The sequence below is a fragment of the Megalops cyprinoides genome, chromosome 9 (genome assembly GCF_013368585.1).
Source record: "Megalops cyprinoides isolate fMegCyp1 chromosome 9, fMegCyp1.pri, whole genome shotgun sequence".
Lineage (NCBI taxonomy): Eukaryota > Metazoa > Chordata > Actinopteri > Elopiformes > Megalopidae > Megalops > Megalops cyprinoides.
In genome coordinates this window covers 16684042-16711967 of record NC_050591.1, presented here as the reverse complement: position 1 = coordinate 16711967, position 27926 = coordinate 16684042, and the positions used below count along the sequence as shown (strand labels likewise).

Below are 27926 nucleotides of genomic sequence, written 5' to 3'. Positions count from 1 at the left end.
CCAGCCTTGTGAGTATTACAGCTGGAAAAGGTAACTTATTCCTTTAAAGGAAAATGACACCAATTTGAAAAGCTTCATGTTTCCAATACACCTGTGAAAATATATTTTGTTTACCAGCTCAAATAAAACATTGACTTGTTAAATGATGTTTACTTTAGGAGACAAGCTCAGAAATGAAAACAACTGAAGGCAACAAGTAATCAGATAACCAAATTTTCCCGTTTTTTTTTTAAATATATCTGACAGCAAATGTAAAAAAATATAGCAACCCAGGAGGACCTTAACATCTAAGCAGGCATCCTGTGAAGACCGGCTGGCGGGCTGCGTTAGGGTCAGAAGAAGGACGCAGGAGCGGGTACGTCCTCAGAATGCGTCACAGCTGCACATGGCGTCTGCTGCAGACGGGCCCTCCAGGGCTGAGCGGTGGTCCCGGTGCAGGACTGGGCCAGGCGTCTACGAGGGGCAAATGGCCCCGAGCGGCTGCCGGAGGTCCTTCCCTCCCCCCTGCAGGAGGTGGAGGGTACTAGGGGACGGGGTCTGGGCCGGGACGAGCGTCTGCCTGCAGGGGTTCCTCGCCACCTTTCGGGAAAGTGGGCTCCTCGCTCGTGTCCCCCAGGGCTCTCAGATCCATGTCCGGCAGTTCCTCTTCGATCAGGGACGAAGAGCCGCCCTTACAGCACAAGCACTCCTGCGCGGACACACACCTTTATTATCTGCATCACTGTTCAGTACCACACAACTGTGAAATATTCATATACAGTGGACACAGTCTGTATAGCTGAACTGCAGGGTGTTGTGTGGACAGTAAAACAGAAACTAAATTCTGTGTGGCCTTTTGCTGTGCAACCTAGTTGAAACTGTCAATGAATAAAGCACTTCAAGATTTTTTTAAAAACAGAGGTCTCAAAACTACACAGAGACAAGCATGATTCCCAAACTGAAGTTTTACCCTTAGAACCCTGGCGATTCATTGTTTCATGCTCATGCAACTACATTAAAACAATTCTCACTGTTTTACACAGGTCTGGCTGGGATACTACAGCTACCTCCCACCTGAGTAGAGAATCCCTGACCATTGCTTCAATCCACACTCTGCATGCAGGCATCTCTGGGCTTGGGAGACCTCACCTTGGTGTCGATGACTTTGGGCAGGCCTCCTCTCCTCATCCAGGGGTGCACCTCCGCCAGCTCCTTCATCTGCTCCTCTGTGAAGCGCGGCTGGCTCTTCTGCATCTGCCGCAGCCTCTCCCGGTCCTCCTTCAGGACCTTCTGCACATCACTGCAGACGGAGCCAACACCCATAAGAAAACAGCTCTGGCACACACATTCTCACATACCCTCTCACATAACCGCTCTTGCGCAGGGATGAATGATTCTAGATCGTCACTTCACAGTTGTCATGGCAGTCTGAAAACCAAGCCTAACCCATTTCTTTCTTGGTCTCAAAGCTAACCAATTTCTTTCCTGGTCTCAGAGCTTTTTCAGTTTGGGGACAGACAAGCAGGGAGGCAGACACATACGGGTGATTATGTAACCTCTGCTCTGCCGAAAGGTAGTGGTCAAAATGATAAGGATGGAACTTTAAACCAGTTGTATGTCTTACACCATGTATTATCTTAAAACCATGCAGAGTGCCAGCGCTGGGGGCTCAGAATTTCACTGGCTGCCTTTACTGTAGTGCCACCTTGTGGAAAAACTCCCTTACTGCACTGGTACAAAATAAGGTACATTAAAAATCACTTTGCTTTATTTTCTCATCAAATCACACCAACAGAAAGTGTTTGACCCGCCAAATGTTTAATGACATTAAATTTGCCTTGCAGGATCCATTTACTGAACTCGCGCTCAACTTAACATTTTCCTTCAGATTAATTTTTAAATGCTTGTAATTTTCTGAAAAGTGATAATTAAGTGATAATTGGAAAGTTTTCAAATAGAACAGCCCACAGCGCCCTCCGCGTGCTTTTTGGTTGGACACATCAGCACACGCAGGAGCTACCCGGTGGCGGAAATCACGCCAGTGACTGTGCTGGAGGCAAGAAGGGGGCAGAGCGCTTGTGCGGGCGGATCAACAATGCTGAGTTCACACAGTATCACTTTCACCATCACCAGACTAAGCGACTGAACCAGCGCTCTTTCGATCGGGGTGGAAGATACTCTGTGCAGTTTAGGCTCTCACATTGCACCACTGCAGCTGCAGACCTCGCCAAGTCAGCGATCATGAGAGGCAGATTAGAATGCCATCTCTATGTATAGATATAGAAATATATTTCTATATTTTATTTTCTATATATTTTGTTACTTTTTCACCAGAACAAATTTCTCTTACTATTTATTTTTTTTTCCACAGGTGTAAAACTAAAACATGTGTATGTATGTCACACATACAGGTGGACAATCGGTTACAGTGCTATTTGATTCTTTAGACTGTAATTGAAGAGGTCCATATGCTGCGAGGCTCAGCCACTTTCGTGTTCTCCTTCGTTTGATAGCTTACCATTTCTCCCTAGCTTTTAATGGCCACTGGGAGTCAACTCAAAGTGCTTCTCGCTTCAGCGCTGGAGACACAACACTCTAGCTAGTCCACACACCTGACTTTCGTCAAGAGGTCGGAGCACAGCCCGCAGCTCTCAAAAGCAGAGGCTGGTGGTGCTCTTGTGCACTGTCTGACCTATGACACGGTCACGCTGGGGTGACATCGGCGCCGCGTGGTACTGAGTAAGCCCGGCATGAGACAGAGGCAGCAGCGGCAGCAGTAGAACTAGCAGGTCGCCAGCCCGCCACTCACCGCGAGGGGATCTGGTAGGTCATCATGACGGACTCGTCGGCGTTGGCCATGAGCAGCCAGATGGGCTCCTGCAGCACGTACTTGATGAAGTGCTCGCTCTCCTCCACCTCGGCCTCCGCCCGCGCCTTGGCCTTGTGGTCGTTCTCCGACGAGTCGATGCTGCCGAAGTACTTGCTGGTGTTGCTGGTTTGGCTGCTCCCTGGGCAGGAAGGAGGAGGAAAGGTTAGGGGTTAGTGTGTAGGTAGATCTGGGGGTGTGTAACATCTCCTTTGAGTCAATCATTACATTACATTACTTTACTTTACTGTCATTTAGCAGGTGTTGTTATCCAGAGTGTCTTATATACACAGTGCCACAGCGGGGAATTGAACCAGCAACCTTTTGCATATGAGCCCTGCACCTTACCACTTTGCTACACTGCCACCCCAATCGAATAGCAAAAGTGGACTACGTGGTATACGTGGGAGCTGTGAGCAAAATACTATGCTCTGTGTAGTGTGTGTCGGGCATTTAGGGCACAGACAGGAGTGTAAAACAGCCTACGGGGCAGCAGGAACAGGCTCCAGGTGTGTTCTGGGTGCAGGGGGTAAGGTCACTCTGGGAGAGTGGGCGAGTGAACAGTAAAGGCATGGTGAAGAAAAGCAAAAAACTCACAACAGCAAAGCTGGCCATGTGGTGAGCAAAGCTATCACAGATGATGCAAACACAGTAACTAGAGTGACTGAGGCAGTACATACATCGGTATGATACTGGGTTAGTGGTCAACTACAATAACATAAACTACAGTGGAACAACATTGTGTGGAGTTACATGCCAATATAAAGACTGCAGAGTTAATTAATAAAAGTAATATAGTGGGTGATATGTTAAAAACCGCAGTAACTCAGTGCTGTGGCAGTGTGAGTAGACTGCAGTGTAACACACAGTAACTCAGTGCTGTGGCGGTGCACTGACCTACGCCGCTGGCCGAGGTGCTGCAGCCGTGGGACCCGGACCCCAGCGAGCCGGACGTGGCGGAACCAGTGCCAGAGCGGGAGTCCTCCTGCAGCAGGATGTCCAGCAGGTCAATGGAGGACGAGTGGGCGTCGCTGTGCTGACCCTCACCTGGGGAGCCCACCTGTAAGACAGGTCGCCGAGAGGTCACTCCACTCTCCTTTCTCCTCTCCTCTGTGTATGTCTTACTACACCCTTTCCTTCCAATTAAGCATGGAGCCATGATTGGATAACCTCTCACAGCAATGGCCATACTCTAGTAGGCTCTTGCTCAGTATGCCAGTCTGATCAAAACTCTGTTCAGGACTGTGGAAAACCTAAGACCAGTTGATGCAAATGCACGGTCTGGAATGAAGCTCCTTAGGCTACAAATGGATCAAATAATATGAAAAATCACAGTCCCAGACTCATAAATGAATTTGACTACATGCTAGCAAAACAGAAAGACTTAACTGGGTCATGTGCATTATCAAAAAGCAATGGAGAAGAATGACATTATTGCAGCTCATGTACTGCTGAGAAGTGAATATTGGAGACAAAGGCAATCACATAATTGGTTGTTCTAAAGTCAGATAAAGGTTTCTTTAAATTATTTTTTATTATATAGACAGAAGAAACATACTGAGAAAAAAAAATGGAAATTTTCTTTGTTATAGCACAAAATCAGACATGGTTACTGCAGTTTCATTGATCTCCGTGCTGATTCATTTTAGAAATGAATGTTAATAAATACAACAAATACAATCTATAAATACAAACAACAAAAAACAGTACCAATAAAAAGTTTGCACAACCGTTTTAAACAAACAAAAAAAAAAGAGTGCCATCTTAGTGCTCTATTGGGGCCAGGGTGTTGCAATGTTGGCCTACCTCATCGATGCAACAATCGAGTCTAGAGCACCCTTTATTCCAAGCCAGACTGTCCTCCGACTTTAACCTTGATAAACCCACACCCCTGTGTGTGTCCTTGGAATTAAAGGACCCTCGAGCACTGAGGCCACAGGCGGACGCTCCACACGCGCTTACTAGCGCAGGAAGACCGAGTGACCGCTAAAAGGTGTAAGGACACATTGATTAACATTAGCTTTTTGATGCTATTGTACTTCAACAATGGTTTGTCAGTTTGTCAGATGTCAATCAGGTTGGTGAACAGTGTGGCATAATTTTGCATGAAACTCTCAGAGCTGGGGAAGCAGGCTGAACTGGCTCAACGTAGGTAATGATTGGTGGAGGCCAAGCACCTGCCTGCAGAAAGTGCCTGTAGAGGCTGCTGCCCTCTAGTGGCAGGGCTGGGTCACAGAGATTTGTGAATGCGTGCGGGGCGTGGTCTCAGCTGAGGGGTGGGGCCTACCTGCTGCAGCTCCTTGTCTGGTTTGGCGGCACTGCTTGCGCTTCCTTTTTCCCCCGGGCTGCTCCCCTGGGCTCCAGCAGGGGGCGCCGAGCTGTCTTGCCTCTCCACAGACCTGGTCGTCTCCTCCAGCTGCAAAAGATTGAGCTGCAGGGGCGAGCTGCAGCGGGACTCAAAGAGAGGGGGCGAGGCCTGGTCCCGGGCGCCGGAGAGGGGAGTGGAGGAGCGCGACAGGCCCTCCCGCGGCTCAGGCCCGGAGGCTTTCGGGGGCTCGCTGGGCACGCTGTAGTTGAAGGGCTGGGCAGGGAACGGTGCCTGGGAGGGGAAAGGGGGCTGGGCTACAAACTGTGTCTGAAACGGGAAGGCGGGCTGGCTGGGGAAAGAGGCTTGAGCGGGGAAGGACGCCTGTCCCTGAAAGGCACCCTGCGGCGGGAAAGCCGGCTGCTCTGGGTAAAAGGGCTGCCGTGGCGCGGCCCCCATCTGGGGGAACATGTAGTTGGGCAGTACGAAGGCCACCATAGGCGTGACCAGCGGGGCCGAGTAGGGCACGGCCTGTATGGGGCAACGGGGATCCTGGCTGCCCTGGTTCTCCCCGAAGCCAGACAGCGAGGGGTCGGCCCTGGGGGGCACCTCCCCGGAGCCCGGGTACACTGGCAGCGGGTACGCCGGCATGACGGCCGGGTAGGGGATGGGGAAGGTGGACTGGGAGGTGTCCGAGGGGGACCAGGACGTCTGGTTGAGGCTCTGCAGGGGCGGGCGCTGAGGCTGTGTCCTGTGGGAGGCTGTGCTGTCTGAGGACTCGTGCTTCTTCATGCGGGACTTCTTCGTCTTCTTGTTGCGCCCGCCCTTCTTGGCCGTGGGCTCTGCCCCACTACCGCTGGGCTTCGGTCCTCGAGAGCCAAGAGCTGCTGCAGTCAACAGGGAGGAGCTTGGTCAGCACTTTACACCGCAACTTCACACAGCCAAGGAGAACTACAGAGCGTACACGAGGGTCATGCATGTGTGTGTGTGTGTGTGTGTGTGTGTGTGTGTGTGTGTGTGTGGAGTTTTTGCTCATGTGCTGTGTCTTCAGTACATCTATGCACTACGTGCGCTGTGTGTGTGATGTGTGAAGTGTGTGGTTGTGTGTCTGTGTACACGCGGTGCGTGGCAATGCTTGTGCATGCTATGTGTGGAGCGCATACGTGTAGAGTACGGGTTTGTGTGTGGTAAGTGCTATCGGTGGAGCGTCAGACAGAGACGGTACCCTGAGGGTTGGGCAGGCTGCGGTGTCGCTCCAGGTACAGGGAGCAGTCTGCCCGGAAGGTGCGGCCGTCCAGCTGCTCTCGGCAGCGGCTCAGGAAGGCCTGCTCCTCCTTCTGCGTGTGCGCGGCCAGCACCTGCTTGGTGAGGCCCAGCTTCTTATAGGGCTCCTTCTCCTGGCTGGGGGGCGACACTATGCTCGGGGCTGGCGCAGAGGGAGCCGGGCTCTCAGCCACATCCTCAATGATCTCTGTAACAGGACACAAAACCCAGGGCAAGAGGAGAAGCTTCCTACCTAAGAATATGGCTTTCGGGTACATTTAGGCCAAATTACACATTTAGATATGGTTTACAAATCGATACAACAATATCCAACAATAGAAATACAGGCCAGATTTCTGTCAGTTATATTATTACTACAGTTAAGTCAAGTAATCCTATACAATACATTCACAGAATCAAAGTAGCTATAAAAGAGATATAACAGAAGCCCAGCGTATGAAAGAGTATGTACCGGATTCTGGCTGGGGTTTCTTGTCTCCAACGTGGACAATGGTGCTGCTGTAACTGCACTGGCTGGTGATGGACACCACACTCTCCGCCTTACTGGGCAGGGCCAGAGGAGCCAGGGAAGCGCCCACCACAGCGGCTCCAGGCGGCTTCTTGGGCGCCTTCATAGACGGCAGATTGGCGAGGGCCTCTGAAAAGGAGAGGTAGAGCGGTGATGTCACAGGACCGCGGGTGTGGCGACATGAGGGCGGAACACTCAGTGACAAGTCTCAGACAGCTGCTCTTTCCAATGGCAGCAATGCATTATGGGCTGAGCAATGTGGACTAATCTATACATCTTTATGTGAGAGACTACACTATATTACTACAAGGGTCTGACTTCAAAATAAATCCTGGGCATCTTTCAGACTTTTTACCTTGGTGGTTTGCAGACATCAAGACTGCCAAAGTCCAGACTTTTAGCAGACGTTATTTACATTCACCCACTCACTCACATATCCCAACACAGATATACCCTGGAACCAACTTCATCAACAGCACACACAAAGCTGTGAATATACATTCTGTGGTAATGTTATGTCTTGTAATGATTATTACTTCACTCCAAGAAATACATCATTATAAATGAGGCCGTTATTTATATGTCTTACATTAAGTCTCCTTAGGCTAAGTGAGAGAGGAGTAAATACCTGGAGCTTCCTGCATGCTGCTGTCAGCTCCTTTCTGCTTGTCCTCATCAGAGTTGGAGGAGGTGGTGTTGGATGAGGACTGGCACTTCCTCTTCACCGTGATGGGAATATTACAGCTCTCAAGGTACCTGTACGGAAACATTAGGGCCATTAACGTTAACGTTAACGTTAACACACGTGCGTATCACACGTGGTAACATTATTTGAGACCCCATTACTGCAGCTAGAAGCAACCACAAAAACAGCAGAAGAGAGGCCTAAAAGGTGCCATCTCCTGGAGTAAACAGGTGGAAAACAAGCCCGCCGCCACCTGAAAGAGACTCTTCATGCAGGGAGGAGAAAGGACGGAGCTGAAGAGGAGCAGCAGTGTTCACGTGACGCGCTGCGGGCACGCCGTGCACCACTCCATCGCTGCCTCAAGAGCTCCTTCAGCACTGCAAGCAGTACCGTGAATGTGACTGCATGCGTCAGAAACGCACACCCAAAGAAACACGGGGCTCTTAAAACACCCAGCAAACCTCCTCTCCGCTCAGTTCTGATATTTCACAGTGGAGGGCATACCATGTAGTCAGCAGCCAGAAAATAAAATAATAACGTCAATACAAAATGTATTAAAAAATAAAAATAATAACAGTATATACTGACAGAGTGGATGCACAGGGTGTATCATCTTCTACAATGAAGACGGAGAGCTTCTTGTTTATTGTCTAATTTCCATGCGAGATTGTTTAGTTTGTGTTATGAAGTCACTATCCTTTTGAAGCTCCTCTTTAGACACTACTAACAAATTAAATGTCATTTTGCTATGGCGGCCTGACCTGATGACGCTGTCGAGGCAGCTGATCTGCTGGTAGGAGTAGGCCATCTGCTGCTCCTGTGCAGCACCCCTGTCCTCCAGGTTGCCCACGCTCTCCCTCCCGCTGAAAAGGACTGCAGAGTCTTTGGGCCGCACCACAGGGCTCTTCTGCTGGAACTCTGCTGGAGAGAGCACCTCATCAGCCCCGGGCAACACATACACACGCACGCACGCACGCACGCACGCAGGCACACACACATACACACATACACACGCACACACACACGCACACACACGCACACGCACACACACGCACACACACGCACACACGCAAAGATGTACTTGCACCATTTTGAATTACTTCCCATGATTTCTGGACTTTTAAAAGACAAGTGTCATATATTCATTAAAACATGATAAATTTGTTACGAAGGAGCTTCATTCTAAAAGCATTATCATTTAACGACATAAGTGTATTGCATTATTGTGGAAATACACATACAAATCGCTTGTCTGCATTATTACATTATTTCTTTTTCTGTGAATCAATCTCAGTTATGCATTCCCAGGAAGCTGCGAGAGCAACCTGTACTTACTATCGGAGATCTTCTTGGGCTCTGGTTTGGCTGCAGACGCCATGAAGACCTGCTGCTCCTGGTTTTTCAGCATGTGGACATCCTTACAGATCTCCTGGAACGTTCGCTGTAGGGAAACCAAGCGAATGCACATGAATGAATGGAAGAATGAAATAATCGATACACGATTTTTGCCAGACCATAAAAGAAACTGACACAACACACAACTAAATGACTACAACACAGATCTTCAATAATTCATGTTTCACATATTTCTATAGGAAATGTATTTAGTTACCATATACGCAAAGCTATATACAGCAGTTAGGAACATTAAAATTCCACTGAAGGTGGTCTCTAGGATGGAGTGACCGAGAGATTTAGGTACATTATGACTCCACTAAAGGGAGTCTACAGACTGAAGTGCCCAGGTTGTGGAACCCACCGGCTTGACTTTGCACGCGTCCTCGTTGGCATTGCTGTTGCCGTTGCTTTCGCTGGATGAGGCGACGCTCATGAGCTGCTCGTGGGAACCATTGCTCCCCAGGCTGCCATAACCACTGGACCCGATGCTATGGACCGGCTGAGAGGAGACACAAGGCACATTAGCGCTTCCACACACTATTCAGGCTTAAAGCTAACCTGTATCCTTGCGTAAACCAATCAGAAAGAAGACATGCCATGGTACTGGCAACACCTGCACCAAGGCAGATCTGTGGAATCTATTCAGGCCTCTGAAATGACTGCAGGATTTGACTTTGATCACCACACCATAAGCAAGGCCTACAAACCAGACTAAAAACAGACAACCAAAAAATAACCCTGGATATAATCCTTTTCCACACAAATTTGATTTTTTGCACTGACTGGATGTATTGTGATTTTAGACAAAACACAACTGATTTTGTGTATGTATGTGCATGCGCACCTGCGCACATGAATCAGAGCACCTACCTGCAGCAGCAGCTTGTGGATCTGCTCTGTGATCTCTAGGATGTCCGAGTCCATGATCTTTCCCTCTGTGAAGGCGGGGGCCGCAAACACGTCTTCATTCACAGGACCCCTGAGCACAAACAACACATAGATGCATAACGCCATTCCTTACTAACAGCTTATTCATTTTTTTACTGTAAGACAGCAAGTCAGTCAGAAGTAGAGGAATGAATAACCAGCATGCATCAGAGATACACTGGGAAAAACAGAGAGAAAAAGAGAGCAGAGGATAAAAACAGGGAGACAGAGACAGAAAGAAAGTGGCCTCACTCACATGCGGACTTTGTGCCTGCCGATGACGAAGGACACCTTGCGGCTCCAGGGGTTGACGAAGCTGGACCAGCTGGTGTCGATGGTGACGTACTCGCCGTTCCGGGCGCAGAAGCGGATGGAGGAGTGATCGAACGGCTGACCCATATACTGCAGGACTGTCAGGGGGGGAGAGGGGAGACAAACGGGACACGAGAGAGAAACGGTCACTCAGCAGATAAGGCTGACAGATGGAGGCCCTATGTATGGAAAGCAGGGCCCGCTCCCATTTCTGCAGCGCTCCGTCTTGACTATGAGAGGACAAATTTGAAGGCGTGACTCACTCTTCCTGTGAACGGCCAGCATTAGCGGGCGGTCGCTCGGATGCAGGTGCAGCAGTACCGGGGTACCGATCAGATCCTGGGGCAGGTAGCCCAGCAGAGGAACAGCCCTGAGAGAGAGAGAGAGACAGCTCATAAGGGCTTATAACGCGTACTGAGAAAAACCTTAATTAGGTTAAGCAACCAGAGCTGAGGGAGTCCTTCATTAAGACACATATTCTGGGACACGCCTGTATTTGTGTGCTTAGCTGATAAGGCTCAGGAGAGGAGGGATGTGCAGAGCTCACCTCTCGTCCACGTCCTGGAAGACGCAGTTGGGCGTGTGTGTTGTGGTGAAGATCCGTTTGTCTGTGGGGATTCTGGGAGCTTCACAGGAAACGGAAAAAAAACCCACTGATGACACACCATGTTTACAATATAAGAACCTAACCACTCCCTCCTCTCTTCATGAACTACAATATTATCCACTGCACTTGGCTTGAAATACACCAAAACACCTGTGAAAAGAACTTTAAAAACTTTATTAACCCACACTAAACCTGCTTAGCTTGCTAACTCTGTAATGCACTTCAGTTAAATATAACTACTGTCAATGTTAATGCTAATACAACGTTAATGTTAATACACATCAGAAACAGGATGTATACCTAGTATTTCTGAGTTAGAGGTGGGTGCCACTCTCCTTCTCTTCACTTTATACAATTCCTATGCCTATTCCAACAATTCTAATTTCTACATTACAATTATCTAAACTAGGCCCAATCATTTTTATTAATTTCATGTATTCAGATGTGTGAGATTAATCAGCATAGATGTTTATTAGGTAATACCTGGATGAAAGATTATTGTTTTAAAACAACCATTGAAATCTGAAGTGTGTTAAACTCATGATTACGCCTATAAACTTACAAGCTTCTGTATGAAGGAGTACACTTTTGTATGCTTGAGAAGTATAAATCTAGCAATAATTTGTTCGTAACTTATAAAATGCTAAAACATATGTAATTATGATGCTAAATGCTGCCTCAATCAGGCACAACACCTTCTGAATTATTGTCAAGCATCTGAACATGCAAGATGCCCTTCCCAAAACTAGGTAATGCTGCTACTGGAAGTGTACCAGAGTGGAACTGTGGTAAACCCCTGTGTGTCTTGCCATTTACATGTCAAGTGCATTCATTTGCATGTGTGTGTGTTTCCCCTTCGATTCCCTCGAGTCCGTACCTTCGTACCCGGAGTGCACCCTCTCTGCCAGCAGGAGGCAGCAGAACTGCTCCTCTGCGAGCTCCGTGTCCTGCACCTTCATCAGGTAGGGCGTCATGCGGAAGGGGTAGTACTGCAGGTCGCCCTCACGCTCCCGGCCCCCGCTGCAGAGACGGGAAGGAAGCCGGCGTGAGAGGAGCAACGACAGACCCGCAGACGCCAGGAATACAACAGCGTCTTTCCTCCTGACTGGCTTCATCTCACAAGCTGCCCGGGTGGCCCTGTCCATTCCATGCACAGCTGACCATCGTCCAAAATTTGAGCCTTGAGCTTTACTTCAGCCTTTTATGCACTCATTTTTATGCCAACAGGCTTTGATTTTTCTAGTCACTTAATTTTTTCAAGGTGGAAGACATTCTCAGTATCTCAGGAAGTTATTTATTGTCAATGGAAGTTCTGATTTTCAAGAATTTTTCCAAATCATTTTACTGCATTGCCCACAACAACCATTCCAAGAGGTACAGATACTAGCCAAAAATTACCCCATATAAACTGTTAATAAAGTATTTATTTTCATTTTACTAATACTCTTTCAGATGATTCAAAGCTGCAGCCAATGTTTCCATAAACCCAAGAGCTTTTTTGAAAAACTCAAGCTGTAATAGTTCAACTGTCCACTAAGGGGCAATCTGAGTCCTGAGCTGAGCACCCTACAGTCTTCGTTCCGAAGAGTGACCATCGACAGCTTCCTGAGCATTCCAAATAAGATCATTTGCAAGAGAGACTGAATCTGGGAGGAAGTGATGCATACAATCACTAAGTGTTGCCTGTAGCCTAGAGAAGATTGAGAATTTCTCACCTGATTCGGCAGAAGAAGGATTTCTCTTGCATGCAATCAGATGGAGAGGACTCTATTTGGGACAGAAAAATGGCAAATAAAATCAATGCAAAATAACATGGGTCTGGAAATAATCAATGAAATTAATATTTGTTCTGCCAATGCATTCTTGTCATACTCTATCTGAAAGTCATATAACCAATCATAAACATAATCTTTTTTTTTTCTGTGCACTTGATGGGAAAATTCCTGCTCTGCTTAAAAACAGTCCAGCCTGTTCTTTTTTTCTCATTTAGTCTATTCTGGATCTCATTTGCTTAGCCAAAGCTTTAGGCTGAGAAAATTACATTGTGTGCATCTGACAAAGTAGCCACTTAAACAACAGGAGATGTGCTGAAGAAATTTAGTAAATGCATTATAGTCATTCTAGTCCCAGACCCTAGTACACATAGTTAGTAATACTGCAGTAATAGGCTTGGCTGTGGGAAAGTGATTAGCTCTATTTTTACAGACTAATGTGAGCCAGGCGACAGCAGAGGGCCATACCTGCCCCTGTGCACATGCTCCAGGACGGCAGGCGATAGGGCGTGGTGAAGCTGTAGAAGACACTGACGTCCTGCGGGGACAGGAACTCCGCGAATTTGGCGTTCTTGAACACGTCCCGTTTGCAGTTGAGTATGGAGGCTGCCTGGTCCGAGATGTACACAATCTTTCCCGTGATCAGGGACACGGCCACCGCAAAGATGTCCTGGAGAGTGGGCGACAAAGAAAAAGCAACTCTTCAATCAATCACCTCCTGAAATGAGAATTGTTTCGTACCAGAACAGGCAATAGAGGTTTCTACAGAGAGGACAGAGTGAGTTTAAGCTGTGGGCTGTGCAGTGGAGTGAAGAGGCATCCCTTTAAGAGCAAGAATTTCCTCTGTATGCTCTTCACTTAAAAGAACATGACCACTCTCCCACTCTGTACCTTCATCTTCAAAGACCTGGATGATAAAAAGGGTACGATTCCCAATACAGCCCATAAAAAAGCTCTCACTGATCACCTCAGCTGATGTGCGGTGAGCCACAGAGTGCCATCACTCAGATGGGACACAGACACCGGTGGTGGTTGAGTTACCCCCACCATCACTGTAAAAAGTGTTGATATCCACGTAAGGTGGTACAGATTTTCATCCCTTATTAAAGTCATCAGTACTGAGTGCAATGTGTCTGATCAGGGCAGTGGACAGTCCCCTTTTTAGGTACGATTCTACAGAACATCTGAGAAGGCTGGACTCCACTCACTGTGTTTTTGAGGGTGTACTCGGAGGTGATCCCGTCTATCTCCCCAATGGTGTAAGAAGACACGTCTAGCCCCGGCGGCTGGCTGTCATTGATCATCAGCATCTGGTAGTACTCTTCATTGGCTGGAACACACAACACACACACACACACACGCTGAGTTCTGTATAGGGGAAAAACCTCCATCACAGTCCAATATCATGACCAGTTAGCCAGACAGCAGTGTGTACACAGAACAGAGAGCTGCCTCAGGCCTGCACCCGGTCTCACCTTTGACCTGCTTGACACAGCGCAGCGCGTACTTCAGGGTGTTCAGGGTGCTGGACTTGCCCTTGTTCCTCTTTTCGGAGGGCAGGTGCAGCTTCAGGTCCTTCAGGGTCTTGATCAGCTCCTTCTGAGTCTTGGCCTTGGCCGACTGTTCGCTGCTGCAAGGGGGGGGGAGACGCACACGGGGGAGGCGCGTCAGGCCGCAGCCACACAGCGGCAGGACTCTGTGCAAACTGCAGCACTGTGCTGTACCGGCCGCATCACTGCAACTGCTGCCAGCCACTCTTCGCTGACCACTACCAACAAAGGCTGGAAACTCAGGGGCTTTGATATGTTAAATGCAGCTTCAGCTAAGATATACTGTGTAAAATCGTAGCACCAGCCAGGTTGCATGTAAAATGATAGAAACACTTCAGATCGTGTTATCCCCTGATAGCCAATGGCTGACCAAGGACAAGGGTAGGGGTGAAACCTGACTGACCTGCAGCCACTGGTGGAGGGGTTATCCTGTTCGGAGCTGGCACTCAGAAGGCTGAAGGCATTGGAGCTGCTGGGAGGAGAGGGACTGTGGGAGTTGGAGCTGTTGGGAGGAGGGTGAGGGACACAATAACACAGTCAGAGGACAGGTGAAGTGCAATTGCGGAAGAACATACCTACTCAACAAGCTGCAGAAATATGAGGGAGAGAAGAAACACTGGATTTTGTGTTTTTCTAGAACCCTTCTGCTGACATCCTGTTACTCATGAAATGGATGTTTGCACAATGGGTAAAATGTCAGTAAGGAGGACAGTCTTCATGTTTGTGATGAATCATTTCGGTTTTGTTCGAACACAAAGACAGATGCACTTCCTCTGGTGTGAAAGAGGACCGGTCCCGAGGAGCACCGAGAAAAAAATAATAATATTAAATTAGGGTAGCCTTCTGTGCTCTTCAAGTGTTTTGTTATTGATTGCATAACACAAATCCACTCTCAATCAGTAGCTGCTGAGGCGCTTTTATTCTGACAGCTTCCAAGCTCTGAAACCACTTTCTACAGACCTTCTAAGAAGAAGCAGTGAACTACTGAGCCCAGGGTAATACTCTGTAAGTCCACTGTGGCATAATAAACTTGAGCAAGTCTAGGACAATGCTTCAGCCTCTCTGCTCAGCCCCCTAACGCTCTGGGAGGCCATAAGCAGCTGCGCTTGAAACAGCAAGTCCCTTATTTGCAACGGCCAGAGGATATATATGGTCCAGAAAGGAGCTTATTTTAGGGAGTGCGTTCACAAATAGCCCCACGCGAGCCAGCAATAGCAAGATAAAAGCCTAATTACAAATAGCAGTCAATGTCACTCAGGCAGCCATGTGAGAGGCTAACTGAGAAGGTGTCTTGCAAAAAAAAAAAACCTAACAGGACTGATGAGAGAGCACTGAGAGCGGCATTAGCCCTGAATGAAGTAGCCGTGCCCTGCGGTCCCATACAACGTGCCAACGCTGCCCTTCCAGTCAGTTTCCTACATCACTTCCTTGTGAAACGAGTCTAGCCTGCCCTGACCTACACCTACACCCGGGCAGGAAGACAGATGGTGTTTGTGTGCGGTTTGCCACACTTCGGGAGGCGCTTTCTGATGAAGCCAATTTACATTCCAGGTTCGCGGAGCACCAAGGACAGTTACTGCAGAACCTGTGGCCTCTGGCGTGACGTAAGCATCACAGCTCTCGGCTCTGCAGCCGGTGTGGGGGGTGGGAAGGGTGGAACAGCCTCGCCCCTCACACTGGCATTCCACCCTGAAGCCGGGTGAGCCAAGTGTGAGGTCAGTGGTGCTCCGGGGAGCCACAGGAAGGGCCTGCACTTTCTCTCCACCCAGATGTTCCGAGCGTGCAAAAACACTGCTGCCACTGGCATGGGAACCGCCGCTGCTCACACCAGCGAACAGTGTCCGGCAAAAAATTCCATGAAGGAGCAAGGGAGCGAGAGAGTACTCGGGTATGACGTGGTCTTCAAGGAATAACTTTTGCCTGTTACCTGTTAAATGTGATGGAGTATATTTTAACTGAGCTTCACATGTTGGTAGCAAAATTCACAATTCAGTAGCTAACACAGTCATAGAACTCATGACTTAGAATAGCTAGCTAGCCAGCACATGTTCAGCTAGCAAAGATGTTGTAGGTAGTTAGATATCTTCACTATAGTAGACTTACATTACTTACATTTATATTTTGTCATGTTCAAGATGTGAAAACATTTAAATTCCCATTTACATTTTTGACCTCCAGCAGATCCAGAACAACATACAAGATGTGAGTTCATGTAATGTCACAGTTATATTTTTGACATATTGTAGAGCAACTCCCAAAGTGAAGCACAAAGTACATCCAAAGAAAACCACACAAAAATTTACACAAACAAGTACACCGCCATCCACACGCAAGCACCAGCGCCAAACACAGTGCCGAGGCCACAAGTGCGTATCCGGCCCAACAAGCAAGTACAAAATTATACACACACAGCCGTAAGACCATTCAACACAAAGCCAAGAAATACCCTGAAGTAAAATGTCCACATAAAATGGTTGGGGTTAGGTGCACAGACTTTACAATTGCAACATGCTGATAGCGATATGACTGGGCCTCCTCAGTGGCCTCCCTGGACAGACTCCCATACACTCCTTTGTCCTTGTAAGACCAAGCCTTTGTACAATGAGGCTGGTAGGCTGCCTCCCCAGCACAGACACACCCAATAAAGTTAACAAGTGGATGACCAGTCATCTGAGTCAGTAACCTAAACAACTGACTAATTAGGCTAGCAGTTCAAAGGAGACAACTACGCAATAGCAGTTAGCGAGTTAGCCAGCTAACTATCTAAGACAATGATAAAAAATCAGAATAGTGAGCATGACTTCCCTGCAACCAATGTGGGTAGCTAATACTCGGCTACAGCAGCAAAACAGCTAGCAGTAACTACAGAATTACAGGGACAAAGCTATGTTTATGGACAGCAAGATGTTTTCTCTGTATAAAAACTCTAATCATCTAATGGATTGGAACTTCACACTGCTGGGCCAGTGAGTCAGGTTGTTATGTAACAGTCTGACATATGTGGTAGGAGAGCTACTGTAATCAGACAGGTGGTTCAAAATAAATAAAGAAATAACTGACGACACAATAACAAACACTAACTGTGAGCTGGCCGAAAGCACTATAGCTGCCCTCCAGCTGGCACTTTTGCCAGACTGTGGGACCCAGACTGCAGGCCTCGGAGGAGACTGACCTCTTGTTGCTCCCCGACGACTCCAGCAGCGCCGAGTCCTTGCCGTTGCCGTTGGAGCTGGCGAGCGACTCGTTGCCGTTGGAGTCGTTGCCATGGGACTCGTTGCCGTGGGACTCGGTCCCGCTGCCGCTGGAGCCGCTGCCGTTCATCTCCACATCCTCGTGCAGCGCGCGCGCCCGCTTCCGGTCGCCGTGGGGCGAGGCGGGCGGCTCCTGGCTGCTGTCGCTGCCCTCGCCGAAGCCGCCCATGTGGCGCAGCTGGGCCATGGGCCCGCGGGCCGCTGCTTCCGCTCCGAACGCATCCCGACCCTCCAGGGCAGAGTACTGGTAGCCCTTGGAGTCCGAGTCTTCAGACATCAATTGGCGGGAGGACGACAAGGCAGAGAGGAATCACCCGATCTTCCACATAGTGCCGCCGTGGGAATCGATGTACCGGAACGATGCTGCTGGTGTCCCTGTTCGCCTGTGTGGAAAACACAAGATACGTAAGCGGAGAGGAGAGTGCTACCAAACGGCATCAATGAATTTATGCCTAGGGGCAGTTCAGTGGATTTCACATATCAAACATCTCAGAGCTGGACTTCACACTGAAGGAACTGATCCAAAAGAGAAGTGTCAAAAGTAATCAGACCAATATGAGCTACATTGAAATCACAATGGTGGAGATTTGTTTTTTAAAAAATCTGCTATTATTGGTATCACAACAAACAAAAAAGAACAAAAAGACACCTTAAAGGTTAAATCCTTCAATCACACACCTCTAAGCTGCGTACCCTTCCACAAACCTAGCAGTATGTCCCCAAAGAGGACTACATCAAAGCCCCTCACAGTTCTCCTAGTGCTGCAGAAGCCAAAGTGTACGCTGAAAGCAAAGCCTAGCCAGACTAGCCTTCAAAGGTTGGTCATAGAAAAAAAATCATTTAAAAGCACACTCAAAGCTTTAAAATGCACACCTTCTGCAATGCAAAGGTCAGGCTGCTGGCTTGAAAACAAGTGTTTTCCAGCATTTTCTTCCCACATATTGTGAAGAGAGGAGGTGGTCACAAACACCTTCAGAGAAGACAAGCTCTGCTGCATCAGTAATTGTGAGAGGCTATTATCATGTTATTCATCACTTCACGCGCACACTCAGTAACCTTTAACTACGCCTAAAAAAAGAAATAAGCCCTCTGAGTGCCTTCAACACACTGCTGTTTAAAGACAGCTGGGCCAAGGGCTCTGTAATACACCACGATTTCAGATTCAGGGCAGTAATATGTGCTAATGCACTGTGTGGATTAGTGCCTTGACTGCCTTCTTATGTTTGCAAGGATGGTCAGATTAACAAATCTACAAATGGACTTCAAAACTGCCGAGTTTCACCTTCCTCAGGCCACTTAAGAGGGACCAAAACAAAAAACCCAAGAACAACAGAGGTGTGAGAAAAAGTGCCGTGCAGGTCCAGACTTACACAAAAGGGCTCTCCAAACCGAGGGGGGACACTGATTAGACAGGCCCCTGCTGCATCCAGTACACATATACACCTCAGTGGTGCCAACCATTCCCAGAACTGCACTGCACACTGCTACAGCCTGGACCTCTGTACTGTGGAGCAGGCAGCCTCCTCAGGGAGCAGGGAGGGAAAGAGGAGCAGGGTAACCCGCGTGGCTGGCAGCGGGCCCACTCTGTGGTGGAGCGATAAGAGTGAGAGCTGTGTAACCCAGATTTTGCAGCCAGGGAAACACCCAGGCCGGCTCACAGCGGAGCGGGGCTGACTGCACTTTGGACCTGCGGGAGCTACGTGCATTTAGGCCTTTGTGCGGTCATCCTTCGGTTTGTGTGCTTGCAATGCAGACCCACTCAATGTTTTGTGGCTGCGTCGAGTAAAGAGACACTAACCATAGATCATGTTTTCGTATATTTGACATCACACGTTCAGGAAGCCATAGCCACTCTCCTTTGTAATTCACTCTCGAGTATATCAGTGTCTACTTCTGCAATCAGCTTCAAACATGAGTTCCTGAGGGCAAGTCATAATGTAATCCTTAAACAAATTTACATATTACATAGATACAAATAAGGCATATTACAATACATATAAATAATGAATAAATGCTTACTATTTGACCAATTTTGCTAGTAACACCTTCTTTTGGAAGATGATTTTAAGAAGAAGAATTTAACAGAATGTTGGTAGTCTATAAAAGGAGAGGCAGACAGAAAAGGAAAGGACAATCAAAACAGTGACAGGAAAAAGAAAAGGGGACACCCGCCGAATGCTTCCTCAGAGGGTCCGAATGAGGTAGTTGCAAGTCACCACTGAGTCCTCAGTTTCCGCCTCCTTTTACCACCTCTAAACATTAAATACACAGCCTAAAGCAGGCCGTTTCGTGCAGAACCAGTTTTGCCAGACAATACAACGTCACTTCACTTAGTTATCCGCTCCAAGAAAACCAGTCATTGGCGGGCTTTAAAAAGGACTTACTGTAGCGCCCAGACGATGGGCCTGTTGTGTGCGCATTCCCTTTGACTGCACAGCGCACTGATGCTGAATTCATATCACAAAGGGCAGTTAAGAGTGCATCCTCTGGAATTCAGGGCCCTGACACTGCCAAGGCCATTTCCGTCAGACCTTTCAAGCATGCTGAAATCAGCCATTCATTCAGATACTACATTTATAGAAGAATTTCACAAGGTGTAATCCTATGAAATGCGTCCTTGCAGTAAAATGAGGTGATTTGCTCGTTATTGTTTTATGTTACATTTGGCTAGAAGAATTTTGCTTATATTTCATATCTCCTTGTTTACACTGTGATAGCTGATCATCATTAACAAACTGATCACAGGTGTCCCAAGACAGGGGTCAGGTCAGGTTAACTAGTTTTAACTAAGTCTTAACACTTCAGAAAATATATCAGTTTGATTCATTCTACACAGTTACTCAACAAATTATGTAAGCTGCAAAACCAGCAATTCAGTTACAGCACCATATTAGCTATATAATAATCAATTGATATAACACACATGAATGTATTATTTCACAATTCATTGATTGCATTAAATGAAGACTCATTCATATGTTTGCTTAAATTCCACAGATGGTATTTGCATAGCACTAAAAAGTTCATATGCAGAACATAAAACCACCAAAAATACAAGGATTGTTGTTAAATGGATTGTAGACATAAAACCAGAACAGCAACCTTAGATGTTAAATATTAAGTCTTTACGATTTTCAACAGCATGTCGGGCCTTACAAAAACTCCTCAAAAATCTCCTATCTTTATGCTCATCCTAATATGCATGCATGTAACTAATGTGCATCATAATCACTGTAGAAACACAGTTCTTAATTGTATGTTTGAAGCGTTACAGCTAACAAATCCTGGATGTAGAACTGCAAGCCTGAATTGCACCCTCACAACTGCTACCTTACGAGGAGGTTGGGCCATAGGGTCTGGGGGAGGGTCAACACCTTGGGGGTGCAAGGCAAGCGAACATCTAACATCTGAGCCCATATGATTCAGCTCAAGCACAGACCTAACTGGATAAACAGAGAGGCCACTTGCACTATTTACCTCAACCAACTAGTCAACTAACCAAACGGCAACCATGCTGACTTCAAACACAGTGTGAAGCCATGCTGCCAGCATTCTTTTGCTGGTCCGCTCTCTCGCTCACTCTGCTCTTCCATCTCCTGCTTCCTAAATGCATTCACGCTCTTGTCACTTTTTAATCCGTCTGTTTCCTGCCCCCTGTCCACATCTCCCTCTCCTGCACTCTCTCTACCCCTCCTTCACCCGCTTTTGTTCCATCTCTTCATCTCCCACCTTCTCTCTCCTTCCTCTCTCATCTCATGGCAACACAGGACCAAAGCGGCTCCAACCCCCCCCCCCTCCCAGAGCGTGGTCACCCGTGTCCTATGGGCTCCCGCATCGCTGCGAAGCGCCTGAAATAGAACAGAGTGCCCCTCTGAAGTGCTCACCTCGATCAACAGCCCTCGCTGTCGCGTCCGCTGGCCACATGTGAAATGGGACTGTGTGTCCAAGTGACAGAGCGCGCATCTGAGGAAAAATGCGGGGAACCGGCGTTCCCTGCGGCGGCGAGGGACACAGGTGCCTCCTGGGAGCTCTAATGTCTTTAGCCTCATCGGGTGCTCCAGAGCCACCCACAGCCACAGCCACATTTTGCACAGCCAGACCCTGTCTGCTTTCCTCTTCCTGGCTGCTGAGCCCTCGCCCCCTGGGACGCACAGGCCAGATCTCCTATCTCCTATTTTGATGCATTCAGAAATGTGAGACCATGTAGCCATCTTTTCTTCTCAAACTCTTTTCCTTTAAAACTGGTGCCATTGTGAATTGCTGATGCACATTCTGAAATGTGCAATGTTTAAATAAAATCAAACAGCCAGATATGGGAGTAGAGTACATTTCTCTACAACACAGTGGATTTGAGAAGATTGGAGGTCATACAGCGGAAGTTCAAAGCTGACAAGATGGACCAAACTGACACAATCCATATCAGCAGACATTCTAATGTTACTTTGGCCATTAAAGTGAGCTGCTAAATTACTTTTAGCTCACCTCACTGAGTAACATCATCATCAGTTATTATTTTCCAATCATTAATGCGAAATACTAGGAAGTCTTCTGTTTTTGCAAATGCGGCACAGCTGAACCTTGAAATGATGGAGACTAAGACAGTTGGTGATATTTCAGTTCACACTCAGGAGACCAAAACAATCAAAACAAACTTAACCTTAGCGTCATTTCCGTTACCACAGATGTGTCAGTTGATATGGTATGTATCAGTGACCTAAAACAGAGAACCTGATGTGGTCGTTTCCTTGGCACCAAAACAAACAAACAAACTAATGGTGCTTTTTAGTCCACTGATCCTAAAATTGTTTCCTACATTTTACAGTCATCAGGGACCAGACAAGGACCAGGCTAATTAAAGTTTTAAACACTAGACAAGTGACCTAAAAGTTTTTTCTTCAAACTGGTTTGAAAATTGTCAACACTGCCCCTAGACCATGCAATTACATCATTATTTTAAACTGTCTTAATATTATTATTACTGCACAAGTTTAATTTCCTTGTCGTACATGTATCTAACCAGAGGGGCACTCTGAAAAACTGACAAGAGCCTCCAAGCTATGGACTCAGGTAAGATTTCTCTATGTATTCTTCATCTAAATAATAGGCTACTCTGGCTCTGTGGTCTTTGAACTGCCAAAGTCAAAGAGAGCGATCTGGTTCTGGAGTTGTGGTTATTGTTCTCTTGAAAAACTTAAGGCGTAATGATTTTCAAATTTGAATTAGCAATTCTCATGTTAAAGTTTGCTAAAATATTGGGAAATGTGTGGGTAAAGATGTGGGACAAAGTGGCTGGCTATATTTATCTCTTTCATTATGGGCAATCCTGCCAGAAAACCTTCTCAGCACGAAAATATTGAGGTTTCCACACAGCACATACCACACTTTATCACTTTATCATTGAAATCCAATTCTGAACACTAGCACAGTCCAGAACAAGCGTCCAACACTTGCCTTTCAAATTCTTCAATCGTTTCCACAACATCCTAATCGTTTTTCCACAAGACCATCATATTACAACTATTTCGATATATTTTGAAGATATTTTGAAGCAGACTTTTGCTTTGCTTTTGACACATTTAGAATCAGCATCAACTCCATTTTCAACCAGGGCACCATGTTGCAAAGCCACCAGAGAAGCACATCATCAATAAGAATCCGTCCGCAAACAAATCTCCTCTAAAGTATGAGACGTGACAGTAACACAAAAAACACCACCTGAGCTTAAATAACCCGTACACTTGAAACTGGATCTGAAAAATAAAGACTCCATCAGGAATGCCAGCTCACCCTGAATAACCTCCTCTATTCCATAACCCTGTAGAGTTGGTATCTTGTTGTTACATTTATGTAACTGTATACACAATACTGCACTGCCGGTTGCCATTATATAAGGAATTGCATAATTTCAGGATGTGTAAGCAAATAGTTAAAAAGGATGACAGCACAAATTAATCCAAAATCTGAGGTGTATATTCAGAAAACAACGTAGCACCCGAAACAATAGGCTCTTTTTTCACTGTTGCACACAAAAGATGCTTGCTCATAATAACACTTGTTTGTGCGTACGAAGTGCAGCAAAACACAGGCCTCAAACAGAAAAACACCCACACGTTTTCAATATTTGGCAGCTAGGGAGCCCTGCATGCAGCTTTTCCAAAATACTTGTCCAGGTTTTAAAGAAGAGTTTTAAATGAAGTCAGCCTGGGTACAGACAGGTATTGATCATTCATCGGCCCAATGACAATCGATATGATGCGACGTCCATTTTCACTGTTCTTTGGCATACGTACAGAGGAACATTTTCAACCTCTGCCTACAAATGTGCAGACGGACTTGTAGCGATCTGATCCGCCGACGGGAGGGGGCCGGACCCCTCTACAGTGCGGCAAGAGAAAGGAAGGAGGGGCTGAGAGGGCATGAGTCACTCCGAAGCCATCGAAAGCACATCAACAAACACAGCGCAACACAAATGAAGAGCAACAGGAGGTTCTGACCCTCCTCCCTCATCAGTTTTCTCCCCCCACCCTTGGGAGGCTAAATCCTCTGACATGCTGGAAGCTATGCCTGCTATGTGCTCCACTTAGTTCTGAGGGAGTCAGCACATCTGGTTCTGACTACCGGTTCACTTCAGGCCACACAATAAACTGAAGTTGTTTATCTGGGATCATCTATTTGACTCCGCATTCCTGAATGTGGTGACTTTACCACGTATTGGCAGAACCAACTCCAGTCCAATACAGCGGAATGCTGGCGGAACTCCACCGGCTCAGAATTCTCTGGAATGTGTGAAGATTGAACCAGGAATTAGTGCAGATGGAAAATATGGAAGACAACTTCTAGGCCTGTTTAAAATGTTGGTTTTCCATTCAGATTCTGTGCTTTGTGCACTGAGGAGAGAGCGCTCCCCCTTATCCATGAAATAAATAATACCATAAACAGAATCCTTGAGTGAGATTCCGCTTATCCACAAACAATGCCTTCAAGCAGGCACTGTGCTGATCCATTAGTCTTTATAATATATAGCGTTAACCTGACCATCTGCATCTGTTACCAAACAACATAAGCTAGGAATTGCAACACCACATAAACATAAGGAGTTGTCTGAAAGAATCGGAGAGCTGATGTGTCAGTGGGTCTTTGTGTTTACTCTTGCATAGTGAGGTACAAGGTAGCTGTATCATACACCCCACCCACCACATTGGAAGTGAACCTCTGTATTGCGCTCATGAACAGCTCAAACCATTAACTTCAAAATCCTACGGCAATGACGGATTTTCAATATTAGTCATGTTTATTGATATGAATCATGAATATACTGGACTGTAATGGAACAACTATGCGTGGGCACTTTTATCCAATAGAAGGTCTCGAAGCCATTTGAATGACTCAGATAAATGAGTGCTGCCCCTACAGACAGAAAATAGATCTGTGTTGCAAATAGCATATGCCAAGCAGGAAGTACACACAATCAAATATGTGACTGTGCAGTATATCTATAATATACAATATATATAATGTGTGCTTACACTGTGCCAGTGTAAGCACTATGTATATACATATAAGAAAGCGTATTAACAAACCTATTGATGTATACTTCTACATACACATGTTGAGAACACAAAATACTCCATCAAAAAGGAAAACAGTTTTTCTTGAAAAACGGACTTCAAACTTGTTATTATGTATTACAAACAGCAGGCTACCTGATTGACAACACTGTCTGTGCCAAGTTTTCCTCCAGAGAAATGCTTCATGTGAAACAGCCGGAGGAGAGTGGGAAGCTACCACAGTGCTGTGAGCCCAATGCTCAATTAGTAATTACACAGTCAGGGTGACAAGGAGAAAATAACCACAACAAAACAGTCATGTCATTGTGAATGCGCCTCTGTTATATGGTAATATAAATCTATGATGCATTACACTGTCAAATGAAGCAATTCACAGGCTGTTTAAGCTACTGCTTTACTTTATCACTTGATCCTCATTACATTTTTTTTCCCCAAGTTGATGTCTGTATTCAATTTCAGGCTTGGATATTGTTATTCATCAGTTGGGGGAGAAGCTAGCTAGCTACATTGCTTACCTTTGCTAATAAGTAATCAGTTGGACCTGTTATGTGCTCTAAGACACAGCCTACCACAGACTTGTCATCCATATGTTGCTCTAGCAGTAATATTAAGCATAGAACCAAGTACTAACATAAAGGCCTACATATTTTCACTTTAAACAAATCAATTAACTAATTATCAATCAATCAAAACACAAAACCATCCTTTAAATGTCTGACAGTTTTGTGGGTTTTTAACATCCCTTCAAAGTACAAGACTTTGTGAGGCATCAACACTGTAAGGATGAGGGCTCTCCAGCGGCTCAGTTGGCTAAGGCGTGTGTCATGCACAGGTGAAGTCCCTCGGCTAAGATCCTGGTTTCAGTGTGGGCTGTCTCATTATTCACGAGAGCAGCAGGAAGTGCACAGCACAAGAACACAGTCGGCTTCATTGAGCCAGGCTAGCGTGGGTTCTATTGGCCAAGATCCACTCAACCAGCTGCAGGCAGGCAAGCGCCCATCACACACATCCACAAGCCTGAAAGACCACCGATTTGCACGGTGACGCTAAATTCACACCAATGGTTCTTGTGAGAGCCTCAGTGGTGCTTCTGCACCACAGAGGACACTATTTGTTATATGCAAGTCTGCGTCCAGTGGGCAAAATCTCTGCCAATTCAATAACCAGTGCATGAGTCAACCTGTTTGGGTTCTTTGGAGTGAGTCACCCACTTCCATGGCTCCCCACCTTTTTAAATATGGTGACAGAAGAAAATCATTCCCCATCATTCAGAATGCTATGCGAGAGACCTCTGGGTGCTCATATTCCTATTCAGCAACACAGCATGACAGCAATAATCACAGCAGACAACACACTGCATCTGTCAAACAGCCATCAAGAAGCCCTACTTTCCTCAAGCCAGACTTTCTGGTCCAGCTGACACAGAATGGGAAGTTGGCAGTGGTGGGAGCAGGTTCAAGGGATTTCCACCACAAAGATCACTTTGTCTGCCCACTTACATGGTATTAAAGGTTGGATTATTTATAGATTCACCTGGCATCTGATAAAAGCACCTCCAAATGAAGTTTAAGACCACTGAAAATAACTTTAGCAATACTCAATGGCTGCTAGTGCACGAATAATGTAGGGGGTGTGGTAGAAAGTATATCTTAAAACCAGTGTGTAAAAAATATGGGATTTAGAAATATAATAAATAAAATAAACTATTTGTAAATAGCTTTTAAAACAGGGCTAGTCATTTCCATAAAAAAGTACAAGTGGGGCATACGGAACATCATTAAAACAGGTAGGCAAAATGTTCAAAACAAAGATGAAAACAAGAGAAACGTAAAAAGCAAGGAGGAAAAAAGATGCTAAAAGCGAAATGGAAACTGAATTACACGGTATTATGAAGACGATTTAAATGTGTTTAATGGATTCTGCAGTGTTAAGAAACAGAGAAGTATTACAGCTAACTTATATCTAGCTAGTTCTATAGCACAGGATATGAGAGCATAATACAGATGGTTAGCTAGCGTGTCATACAGCATCCTTCTACAACAACAAACCAATCTAGTTGTTCAAAATACATTTGGGCAAACCCGTGAGATCCGTATTCTAGTGAGTTGCACAGGTGCACACATTCTGCAGCAACAAGAGCCTCACACACGCATAATAGAGCAACACTTGCGTTTTCCTCCACCCGGCAACGTGAAATGAACTTACTCTCACTACTGCCCAGCTAGCCACCTGGTATATACCAAGAACGGTATCAGTCAAGAAAACACATAGCTATCTACCTGTTAAAAAAAAACTTCCTTTTTAAAGATGTGCACAATCTAGGTTACAGTAGCAATGCTAATTTAACTACCTACGAATATTCAAAAGCCAGAAAGTCAGAATAATAAATGTAGCTAGGTTGTAAGCCCACAGCCCAAAACTATTCGCAGGCACATAACTGCTGACCCCGCTCAACAACTGAGTTATGTAAAGGGAGCTAGCACACAATTCCTTGTTCCCATAACGAAACCCTACTGCTAACTTGCTTAGCTGTGTAGCTTGGAAACTGTAGATATTGCAGCACCTTTAAATACAAAGCAATGTCAGCGAACCTCACACTATTCAAATTACAGTACTAGATAACTAGGTAATCAACAAGCTAGGAATTGTTACACTTAACCATAGGGGGAAACCCGCACATGCGTACGCCTGTATGAGTTATACAACACTATTTTTCCATCTTAGCTACAAATAATAATAATAATAATAATTAAAAACAAACCTGTGCAATCACAAGGCGCCTTGGATATTTTGCAGGAGCTCGAGATAATTCCTTAATTTTCTTGTCGTTGTAAAGAATCGATTACGATAGACTGCTAACTAAAATCCGCACGAAACGAGAGTCTGACTGACACACTGCACTAGGCACTACTAA

General features: G+C 46.3%; 1 protein-coding gene across 5 annotated transcripts; it reads right to left on the bottom strand.

Annotated features, from left to right (window-relative positions):
* Positions 1–223: 223 nt before the first annotated feature.
* LOC118782751 (period circadian protein homolog 2-like) lies at positions 224–27926 on the bottom strand. 5 transcript variants are annotated; one of them, XM_036536291.1, is made up of 24 exons: positions 27774–27926; positions 17366–17827; positions 14597–14695; positions 14119–14273; positions 13852–13973; positions 13112–13313; positions 12587–12638; positions 11749–11891; positions 10812–10890; positions 10528–10634; positions 10209–10362; positions 9896–10004; positions 9387–9524; positions 8963–9068; positions 8389–8548; positions 7571–7698; positions 6886–7071; positions 6376–6621; positions 5133–6037; positions 4652–4831; positions 3743–3905; positions 2789–2987; positions 1129–1279; positions 224–688 (listed from the first exon to the last, which is right to left on the bottom strand). In XM_036536291.1, exons 2-24 carry the CDS (start codon positions 17719–17721, stop codon positions 524–526), a joined length of 4305 nt encoding a protein of 1434 aa, XP_036392184.1. In that variant the 5' UTR covers positions 17722–17827; positions 27774–27926; the 3' UTR covers positions 224–523. The 5 variants fall into 5 exon arrangements, with proteins under 5 accessions (XP_036392184.1, XP_036392185.1, XP_036392186.1 ...); XM_036536292.1 differs by having other exon boundaries at positions 5133–6034; XM_036536293.1 differs by having other exon boundaries at positions 8389–8545.

Coding starts and splice junctions, on each gene's coding strand:
- LOC118782751 (XM_036536291.1), bottom strand. CDS start 17,721: ATGTCTGAAGACTCGGACTCCAAGGGCTACCAGTACTCTGCCCTGGAG. Junction 7,699..8,388: donor TGCCTCGACAGCGTCATCAG/GTCAGGCCGCCA, acceptor GTTTCCGTACAG/GTACCTTGAGAGCTGTAATA. Junction 7,072..7,570: donor CAGCATGCAGGAAGCTCCAG/GTATTTACTCCT, acceptor TCTCCTTTTCAG/AGGCCCTCGCCAATCTGCCG.